The sequence below is a fragment of the Chinchilla lanigera genome, unplaced genomic scaffold, assembly GCF_000276665.1.
Source record: "Chinchilla lanigera isolate Chin_1 unplaced genomic scaffold, ChiLan1.0 scaffold00056, whole genome shotgun sequence".
Classification (NCBI taxonomy): domain Eukaryota; kingdom Metazoa; phylum Chordata; class Mammalia; order Rodentia; family Chinchillidae; genus Chinchilla; species Chinchilla lanigera.
The window spans coordinates 1,729,801-1,741,474 of record NW_004955457.1 but is presented as its reverse complement, the minus strand read 5'-3'; the positions used below and the strand labels follow the sequence as shown (position 1 = coordinate 1,741,474).

The following is an 11,674-nucleotide window of genomic DNA, read 5'->3' as shown; positions in this document are numbered from 1 at the left end:
GGTACCGGAGAAAAACCAAAAAAAAAAAAAAAAAAAAAATCCTCCTTAATCCTTCCTTACATTTGCACAGATATAAAATATATTTTTCCTTAGCAGGGCCAAAGACCCCCAGTAAATATCAAATTTATTCAGGTGGCAAGGACTATTTTTTTTGGTCTTACTTTGATAAAAGGAACAGTGAGAATTGCATTCTCTGGCACAACAGCTGCTTTCAAAAGACAACTCTACTCTCAGAAAGGAAGACTGATTCCACAGCAGAGCGCTAACAGCATCTGCAACACAATATAGTTACAATTCTTGGGTTGGAATCAATGGAAACTGAATCTGCTCTCTGAGCTAAGAAAGAATGTATCAGAAGAAAATGATAAAGTTCATATAACCTAAAAGAAGGTCAAAATGTGGAGCCACACATCTGAAAATATTGGCGTCCGACAAGTTCTGGACATTAAAGTAATTGGATTAATAAGCACAGCATTTTGGACCTAGATATTATTCCATTCAAGAATAGGTTTGAAAATGAACATATAATCATCAAGGCAGATTCTCTTTTCTTGGCTAGTGCACTTGGGATTCCTTGATTGAACATCCTCCACAAGGATCCAATTGGACATAGGGAGACCCCAAAGGCCAAAATGAAAACCAGGGACTGTCAGAAGAAAAGATTATAGAAGGTAGAAAATCTAAAATATGATAGAAGGGATGATAAAGGTCTTTTTAAAATCAGATATTCAAGACTACTTTTAGTTTGATTATATGAAAAATGAAAATATTTTTCTGATTTCAGTGGGAAAAGTAGCTCCAGTATCATGAGCTATGAACATCTTTTTTTCCTCTTTGTTGCAGTTTGATGATTTTGTACGAAATTATGAATCCCTCAGGAGCTAAATTTCTTTATATAGAAAAGTTAAGGTGGGTGCTTTCTGCCATGAGAAACTGGATGTGGGGAGAAGTAGAGAAATAATAAAATTTAATGTGTATGTAATTTTACATGATGCAATTTCTTAGAATATTCTGTGATAAAAATACTACTGTTCCTAAATATATAGTTGACCAAGGAAGTTTTAGAATATATTTATTTGTATCTCACTGCCTAATACATTTTTTATTTATATTTTTGGTATACCCATAGATTATATACAGGTTTATTAAAAGCTTTGGTTAATGACAAGATACTCAAATATAACACTGACCACCATTTCTGCCAAAGAATAGTGAATGGAATAGATCCAAATGTATAATATCTAAGTGGATACATTTAAGATACTCAAACAGACATGAAGTTGTTCTTTAAAAAAAAGTCAATATTATTCCTAGAGTTACAGGTGCTGTAGATAGTCATTCCTCAAGATGAATACTGGGTTTAAAAATTACAGGATAGCCATGTGGGAAATTGTAAAATTTATAATGAAAAAGAAATCCTCCAAACACATCTAAGTATGTCCCACTGATCAGTTCACTCTACCCTATAGATGTAGTTTTCCAAGTAGACTAAGTTATCTTTCAAAGAATTATTTTAGCAAATGGCTTCTTCATCCATGCACAAACAATGAAATAGTCATATAATTTTGTGGAATTTTTAAAAGGAGAACTAACAAAAAGTTTCCTTTATTTGGCTTTGTTCTCAAAGAATGTATAGTTGATACATGATTTTTCCCTTAAGAGCTTAATAAGAGAACCTTCTACTGTGTCTTGCTTCAAGGGTATTATACAGCAAATGTACAATAATGGTGAAATTTTTCAAAAAGATTCCCATGTCTGCTGACTTTTCTATGATAGTCTAGTAGTATGTATTCTTTCTATGTATGTGTTTGTACATATCTATGTATTTTTAAGGAGAGTTCCTTAGACCAAAAGGTACTATTTCTTTGAAGATACTCTTTTTCTAGACATTATTAACAGATTTTTCATGCTAAAAGTTTATGCTAACTTTTTACACTGCTATTTGTGGATTATCTATATTTGTTTTTAACTTGGGGTAAATTCTGACTCCAGGAATGTTCAGAAATATGGAAACATTATTAGAAAATCAAGGTTACTTCAAGAATTATGCTTTAAATAGCACTCTGTTAATATAAATATATAAACATATAGCCTACTTTCAGCAGAAAGGATCATCACTCAAGTATTGCCCAAGTTCAAAATTTCTAACTTCTTTTTCTTGACATATGGATCATTTGCCAAGTACTTGCAAAGTGGTTTCAAAATCTAACCCCCAAAATGAATTGTCTTTATGAAGACTTAACACAATCGTGAAAGCCCCCTTCTCCTTTAATTAATTCCTGTGAGACCTACCAGTCATTTCGTAGGATTGCTGGAACAACAGGATCTTATTTGATTGCTGTGATGGTTACTCCGCATTGTCAACTTGATTGGGGCATTTTGTCTCAGCACCTGAAAAGCTGACCGATGCATTTTCTCTGCATCTTTTGCTATTCTGCCTGGCAAAATCTTATTCATTTTTTAATGTTTTATTCAAATGGTATTTTTCAAATATCAGTGCATCACTTTCCTTCCAATTGCATCCCTCAGACAAAATAAATCCCTTTCTAATCTATATAAGAATTATGCCAGAAGGTAGACTTTTGTCAAAAAAGAAAACTCCTTATGGATGTAATTGTACCTGCTTTCCAATTTACATTGATGTATTTATACTATAACTAATTATTTAGCACTGTAGTTTGCTGAGTATTTCTAGTTTTTTGGTAGTATCACATTAGCATAACAGTTTTGTAATAATTAATAAAATTATAGTTTTTTACTAGATAAAAATATTTCATGTGTCTTAGTTATGGAGAAATGCTCAAGATAAATTTTAAATGAAAAAGATAGGATACAGTTTTATATGTGTATATAGCTCCAAAATTGAAACACACAATTTTATAAAGTATATGAACTTATATTTTATTTGCACCATATAAATTAAAGTGTATATATATGTATATGTTAAGCATATATATTTGACTATGTATATGCAGAAGAAAATGTTAAGAGGAAATATAGGTTTTTATTTTTATTAACCAAAATAATCTTACTTAAAAATGCTATAGAATCTAATTAGATTTAATTAGGGTTTTTCTGGAATTAACAGTTCTTGTTGGACTGAATTATCTTTCTCTAGAGAGGCAATACCAGATTTTTGCAAACATTGTGCTATATTTTTATAATAAACCAATCTAAGAAATTGGAATGTATGAGTCTTATGGCTGCTACATTATGTAGTTTGTAAAGTAATGAAAGTGATGGTAATCAATGATGAAAACTACATATATAAAATTGGAAACAGATGCTAATACACAGGTGGTTGAACAAAAAATAATATGGCTGTGGTTCAGCACTCTTCTGCTAAAGGAACATCTGGATGTGTGTTTTATCCCAAAGCTGGAACTTGCTAACTAGAAAAAAAAGGCAAATTTCTTGAGTAAATAGAATTAAATGAATAAAAATGAATTTCAAGATGAGCTTGAAATATGTATTACTTTCAAATGCTTATACCAGAATGAGACCGATTCACAAGAGCCAGGCATGGAAATATGTTTATAACAAATGTTTTAGAGGATGTGTGCACATACAGCTATGATTTTAATAGCACATACTTGTAAAAACTATTATGATATTATTTCTAATTTGTAATACCTGGTGTCTGAAGCTAAACTTTGTGGCAAAAATACTCTGATGATTATATTAACAACAAATGTTTTCTGGAAATTCATTCTTCTGAAATTTATTTTTCTGATTGGCCTACTTCTAGGAGTATTGTTTATATACAGTATCTAAATGAAAGCATAGATATTATTTTCATATAGTAGAATGCTTACCAAGTTTACTTTTGACCTAGACATTTATTTTGCAGACTAAGGTGACTCACAATATAATCTTAAATTTCTACTAATATAAATGATGCATGTGTCCAGCAAGATATTACAGCTGTGGATCTGAACACTGAAAACATTGCCAAACTCCAATAACTTACCTACTACTTGAAATATCTTGTAAAACAAAATTTAAGTATGTAAGACAAAAAAAAATCATATGGTACATAGGAGTTTGCTTTAACAAGATTTGGTCTTCACAAATTTGGAAAGAACAGCTAGACGTGCATTCTAAAACATCCCACTCTGTGGAAATGTTTTTAAAACTTGCATTGTTTCCACTGAGTTTTATGCAACCAGTTGGTGCAATTATTTTTTCCTATTTGGACATAATATTGTGAGCATATAAAGTGGGCACTATGTCAGGAATAATTATGCCCTGTGATGCTGAAACCCCAGTGGGTAAACTACTTTTTATAGGAGAAACCAGGTACCTTTATCCCTGTCAGTTTTACTTAGAGAGTACCATCTGTTTGTAGACACCGCTTTTCCCACAGGAGTGATTCCTCTTCTGTGCAGAGCTGCCCCATGATGTCAAAGTGCCTTTCTCTACAAATTCGTCTATTTTTTCTTCACTTCCTGTTCTTTCTAGACCAGGTTGTTTATCATAGAGTCAGCATAGGTGGCTCTAGATAACTTAAGACATAAAATAAAATGAATCTGATAGATAATGCCTCCAATAGAATATATACATTATAAATATTCTTAGCTAGAATTGCATCTATGGGAAGTTTTCTTGTAGAAAACAACCACCAACAATATTTACATATACTTTTGACTCAAGTTTTATTGTCAACAGTAAGACAACGTGTACAAATTTGCATTTAAATTTAATTTGAAAACATAAGGGCCACAATGACAGGGAAAATATTATTTAATTTACCTGGGATTTCACAATTTTCATTTAGTATTATTTTTTCAGAAAATCATGTACCTGGTGTTAGAATAGTTCAGCTGTCACTGAGCCCCTCTAGGTTAGCAGTTCCATGGAAGAAGACTGCCAATGCTATCTAAATCTCCCTAGATAAATAGCATTGGTATATGCAAAATTATGTGAGTAAATAGCCTGCATACTTCACCTTTCTCCCCTATTTCATGCCAAACATGTGTATTACTAAACATGAAGATGCATACTTTAGAACCACCAGCAACTACAGTAACTACATTTCCTGCAATTGAGGAATGATACAGAAGAAAGCTGACAATTTGCCTAGTGACCTGGCTTAAGTTTCAATATTTTATACACTTTGAGTGAAGAATGAAGTGGACTTGATATTTCTGTGTATTTCATGATTTTTTTTTCTAAAGCTAACTGGAAATTTTTGTTGTAACTCCCTCAGTGCATGTGATGCTACAGTGGTCTATATATAGTAACTTAACACGTAGTGATTGGTAGTAGCTCAATACAAAAACACAGTTGATCATCGAAATTGCCTGAAACTCAGTACACAGTTCTATTATAACACCTGAAATAGTAATCATGTTCATGTATTCCCAAGATATATTTGAATAAGCTATAAATAGATTATGACATCTAATTAAATTCCCAACAACCTTTTCCTAAGAAGTCAGAATTCATCTTCCTTTTAAATGTCCTGTTAATGCAATAAAAGCAAGGTAACACTCATGACACCAATGTACACAGTAATAATATAGACTAAGTCACCAAAATGGGTGAAGAATGGATACTTGAAGTGAGTTAACCAGTCACCTACTGTTAGGATCGGGTACAAATTGTGAATGGTGTCTTTCTGATGTGGGTTCTGATGGTGGTTCCAGAATTAGAATTTTCTTATACCTAGAGAAATTTTCCAGACTATTCACTCAGGATGGATGCAAAAGTTCTAATATTAGAACAAATGTTAGGCTAGGTACAACATGACCTTTGACCTTTTCCTAATTTAAACCCATACCAAGCTACTGAGGTCATTTTTGGTCTCGAATAGATTTCACTCTAAAGTTGTGCTCACTCTCATGTTTAGGATTCCCTGATTGGTTTAGTTATCAGGTTTATTATATGTATATATTTTTTTGTAGCATCTGAAAGTAAAGTACATTTCTGGGTAATTTCACTTACTTAGCATTAACCTATGTTTTCCAAGTAAATTTATAATAATTTTTATATAAGATGAGAGATATTATTTATAAAGTAGTAAATTAGCAAGATTCAAAATAGAGCTTAACAGAGAACATCTGAGAGGAAAGAAAAGAGATAAATGTGAACATTTAAAACAAAAATTTCTAAAATGAGAAATGTTTACGATTTAAATTTGTATACTCATAATACATTTTTCTCTCTGGCACTAAGTGACAAATACGTCAACTGAACACAATATACTGAGCAAAAAGAGAGGAGGCCATGATTGTTGGCTGAGTTACTGACACAAAATAGAGGCCCCTACTGAAAATGATGTGTTTTCTCTTGGTCTGGAGATTGTAAGAGAGACTTTAGGCATCGCTTTCTGCTTCACTGAGCAGCGTCTTGTCTTCTTTCCTGGGTTGGCGGAGCACTCCTACTTCCATATCAATACGAAGAACATAAAGGGGGAGGTGGGAAAGCTGCCCCCCTCACCGGCATTGACGACAAGGCTCACAAGCATTGCAAAAAGCCCGCTCCAGTGCAACACGCTATGTTTAAAAAAGTCTTCTTCTTTCACTTTTACTGCCTTCCTTCAAAGTTTCTAGAGTAAAACATCTTGTGATTCTCTCTCACTGTCATTGTTACAGGATGCAAAATTACAGTCCAGGCAAATTCAGTCCGGGAAAATAACCAGGAGTCAAGCGAGGGTATAATTTCTGCTTTAAAATATCAATATTGGAAATATCTAAAAGATGGTTCTGATCTAGCTGTGATTGGAAGCCTCTCTAGTGGCCATGTCCTCTGCATCACAGTGACTTGAGGTCTACCTTTGTATGGTCCCTAAGCATCATAACTTCATCCTATCCATCCACCCACCACTGACACACACATACATGCCCCCAATCCGCAGACTCATTGAAAACAGGAATTGCAACAATGATTTAAAACTTTGTTATCTAGAAAGCTCCATGGTCTTTACTTTTCTATATATTTTCTATTAGATTGATCATGGAGTAAAATGAACTGACAGTTTATCTCTTTCCCTTCTCTACCTTCTGTTAGAGATGAAAGGCAATATAACAGAATATATGAAAAAATTAAACAAATGTATATTTTATACTAGATAAGAAACTGTAGATATTATTAGTGTATTCATTTGATCATTCTTATTTTTGAAACTATAACTAACCTCTTTTGTTTTTAAAATTTGTGCACATTTTTTAGCATTATCCCAGTGCCTTTAGTAATACATTGGACTTGCACAAATATAATCTATATCTTTTCAGAGTGTATAATTGAAAATAGATGGGGCCAGTGAGCAGGTAGATTATTTAACAGATATACTGATACATGCATTGTGTAATCAAAATGAAAATATAAGTCATTCATGCAGTTCTTGTTCTTGTCCAATGTAAATTCTAAAAACAATAATAAACATGTACATTATACACACAACTATATAATATTCTATGTTGTATTTTTTGTGTATGTATTTCATAATAGGGAAGAAAAGGACTACTAACCTTTGAATCAAAAAGTTAGTTTTATTTTTTACTTTCAGTCCTTGTATAGCTCCTGAATAATGTGTAAGCTTTAAGGGTAGTGATTTATAATATGTATGACTATTCCTGTGATAATAAGACCAAGTCTGAATCAGGTGTTCTAGGAGACCACAAAATTTCCACACCTGTTCTGTATTTTAGCCATATAAAGGAGCTGAATTGCTTTTCAGTGCCAAGATCATGTCACTTTACTGTACATAAGTACCAGATCCTTATCACCTATTTCCTTTCCAAACTTCTTCACATTTCTTTAAAAAATGAATATAATATATAGTTTAAAATTAAACTTGTTTTATTACTGTTACCGTCAATTATGCATTTCTTATATTTCCAAGTTTAGGAAACTCTAGAGGAAACCGCAGTAATACAATGCCTAACATGTAGTAAATATTCAAATATTTACTGAAAGAATAACTCCAGCCTTTGAGTATTGCAGGTTATTAGTAACCACTAGTTGTATTATTCTTTTCCTAAAAATAATCCTCTGTATTTCAAAAAGGCCCATCCCTATTTGAATGGATGACTTCTTAAAAAAGCTAAATATCTCCTACATATGTTTTGTTTGTAGTTGTCTGATCCTAGTCTTAGCCCCAAACAGATCCTCTTCTTTCTTTATATGTAGTCTAAATTTGCTTCCTGAGAGTGCACCACCCTATAGACAGATAGGTATTCACTTAAGGACAAATAGAATTGCTGAAGAGAGGTGTAAACCAATAGAGATTATTCTTCTTCCATAGTGGGTTCTGGAAGCCAGGTAGTTCCTTATGCGGGTGCAGAGCATCAGAGAGCATCAGGGCACATGCCTTTCTCTCTTGGATGCAGAGTGACTACTACACCTCTATGCTTGCTCAAGTCAGGAAGGAAAGTGAAAGGTCTCCCAAAAAGCCCTACACACTTCTGCTTATAGGTAGTCTTCCCTTTCTTGCTATTTCATTACCCCGATCATCTGTGGTCCCAAAACTCAAAATTTAAAACTCCACAAATAAATACTTCATAGGGTTAAATTGTGCGTCATTCTGAAGAGTCGGGGAAAACTCTTGCCATTTCACTTTTTCTCATATGGGATGTGAATCACCCCTTTGTCCAGCACCTCTAAGTTGTATGAGCTACCCACCTGTTGGTCCACTAGAAGCAGCCTTGATTATCAAATGACTGTGCTGGCATCATAGTACTTGTGTTCGAGTAACCCTTATTTAATCTAATAATAGCCCAAAGTACAAAAGAAATGATGTCTGTGATTCAAATATTCCAAAGAGGAGCTGTTAAGTGCTTCCATTCATAATCATCTCCTATGTCACAAGAAAGACAGGGTGAGGGCAGTGCAATGACATATTCTGAGAGAATGAGAGAGAGGAAGACCACATTCACACAACTTTCATTACAATATATTGGAATTATCATATTTTATTAGTAGTAATTGTTGCTAGTCCGTTACTGTGCCTACTTAATCATCTTTATGATAAGTATGTATGCATAGAAAAATCTAGTGTAGATTTTGGTATTATCCATGGGTTTCTGGATTCACTGGGGTCTTGGAAAATATCCCACAGGTAAGGGAACTGCTGTGCCTCGTGGGGCAGCACATGGTACATGGCAGCCTTTGCTGAAAGGGAGGCAGGAAAATGGGTATAAGCTATGGGTCATCTCCATCATTCTTCTCTCATTTTAGCTCAGAAACCCGTCTTAACTCTTTGTATTCTATTCATCATGTAATTCAAATTTGCACTGGCAGTTTTCAATGCTTAACACTGTTCACTCTGATTAATATTTTGTCTCTGCATTTCCAAATAGAATGCTTTGAAGATCAGAGTCTTCACTGGAGCCCCGATGAATAGAGCATCTTGTCTGAGATTGCAAAGATGCCAAGGGCATCTCTTAAAATATTTGGAGGTTTTGATATAAAAGCTGCCACATTTGTTTTCCAATGTAATTTAGATTCATGCTTTTCTAAGTATGGTATTTATTATGCATCTATTTCCTGTACACATTTTAAATGCTTACTTTCCATTTCTTTACTTATCTTATCAAAGACCAATAAGAAAGAGTTCAAATATCAGAGTTAGCTTGCCAAATACATGACACATGAAATAAATTTGCTAGTATTGTGTTATTTTGCTCTTCACTGACACATAGTAAATGTCTCTTGTTCTTTATATTTATAGAATAAAATGCATTTAATTCTTAGAATACCATTAAAATAAAATTTTATAATTATGACATTGCAATACAACAAGGGTTATTATGTCACATAAATGTAAAATTAGTTGAAACATTTTCAGGTTTTATTGATAATCTATCAGCCACTCAGCCCAACCACAATCGCTCTAGAATTGCTAATTTTCACTTGTTTACTTTTAAAGTAATTGGTTTAGATGGGCTAACCCCTTAGAGATTAATGTTTAGACTCATTTATTTGGTCCTTATGGTACAGCAAAAAGATAAACACTTCTTTTTCACTCTGCAGTCTTCTCATGGACAGCTGTGGTATAAGCCCAGTTATTAGTTGACTATCACCATACATTACTTAGGGGTGAATCTGTAACTAATTTCAGAGCCAAAAACTAAAGGGCATAATTTGATAAAAATCTTATTGCCTGATAGCTCGCAGACATCTGTCAGCAGTTTGAGTTTCTTTTAAAGGGCAGCACATGGATGACTGATCACAAATTAGGATTTATAAATGTAATAATTGCCATATAATTCAACAAATCATTCTTATGACTGAAAACCCAAAGCTTTCAAATTTTTGCTTTTTAGGTTTTAGAGATAGACTTCTATAAAATGAATTTTAATTCTACTAGACAGCCTTCATTAAAATTTAAGTAACTTAATGACAAGATAGAAATGATGGTTTCAAGTCTTTAAAAGTGTTAATTTTTTTCTTTTGCATTTAGAATAGTCTATGGATATTAAAATGTAGCAGTTGGACATTTTAAGGATCATATTTCTTCTTATCTTCAACAGTTAACATGTGTGGTTGATTGACAAAGTAAATTTTCATCAAATCAAAGTAGACTTTTTCTCAGGAGCTAAAAAATGCCTCAGAAAGATTTCATTCTAGAGTTAGAGTTGTTCTGTAAGACCATTCCACTGTAAGTTAGCATGAGTCAGTGAAATAACCTTTCTGCGCTTAGATCTACCTACCTCAGAAGGTTATTATATGCATAAAATGAGATGAGTTATATAAATTAGTAAGTACAATTTTTGTCTTGTAATATGTACTCAATAACTTATGGTTATGCTATAGAAGCATATTTCTTAGTCACTGAGTCAAAGTACTATACATTTGGAAATGAGAGAATAATCTGGATGAAAATAAGAAAACTATCATATTAACACAAATAGATATTTCTCTTATAAAAATTCATAAATGAATTCCAATCTGATAAAAGGACTTCACAAAATGATGATAATATGAACTGTACATCAAGAGAACTAGAGAAATCATGGAGAGATATTTCCTTAAATAAAAAACATATGCAGAAAAAGCACATATATTGTTTTATTTCAAAGAGCAGAGAACTGTATAAACTGGGATAATTTGAGAAGTTTTCACAGAGCAGGCAAACGAGGGATAGGAGGAGCCTGTATTAGTGGAGATCAGTCCAAATCCACTTGTGTGGTCCATGACACGGGAGCAAAAGGCTGCCTGGGTCAGATATTTGTGTGGGAAGCAGAGAGCAAAAGGAGCTATTTATTATGTTTGCAAAAATAATTAGAGCTCAAATATATGTCTATGGATCAGTATATGTTCCCACACATATATGTACCATAATGGTTTAGTTCTAACATGTTTCCCAAAAATCTCATGTGTTCAGAGGTAAAGATTTTGGAAGATGATTAGATGATAAGGGTTCTAACTTTACTGGTGGAATAATCCATTGATGAGATCATAATTTGATCATATTGTTGGAGGTAATGGGCACTTAGGAGGTGAGACCTAGGTGAAGGGAATGGATCATTGGAATATGATCTTGTCTGCAGCTTCTTCACCTTTGGACCCTTCTCCTTATGTGTTTCCTGGCTCACACGTAAGATGAGTAAAATGAGTAAAATGAGTAGTGCACTTTTGCTAGGCCCTTGGCCATGTTATTTCTGACATAAGGCCAACTGACCATGAACTGAAATCTCTGAAGCCATAAGCCAAAACATGCCTTTCCTCC

At 33.3% G+C, this 11,674-nt stretch overlaps 1 protein-coding gene across 4 annotated transcripts in view; it reads left to right on the top strand.

The window, feature by feature from the left end:
* The window catches only part of Spag16 (sperm associated antigen 16), a 948,741-nt gene that overhangs the window by 751,212 nt on the left and 185,855 nt on the right, over window positions 1-11,674 (top strand). Inside the window, exon 16 of one of the 4 annotated variants that reach the window (XM_005396923.2) lies at window positions 9,303-9,385. The exons of the other annotated variants lie outside the window; for them this stretch is intronic. Within the exon in view, the coding sequence (XP_005396980.1) occupies window positions 9,303-9,346 (44 nt within the window). The 3' untranslated portion in view covers window positions 9,347-9,385. Of the gene's footprint in view, window positions 1-9,302; window positions 9,386-11,674 lie in introns of those variants that run through there. 4 annotated transcript variants of the gene reach the window in all.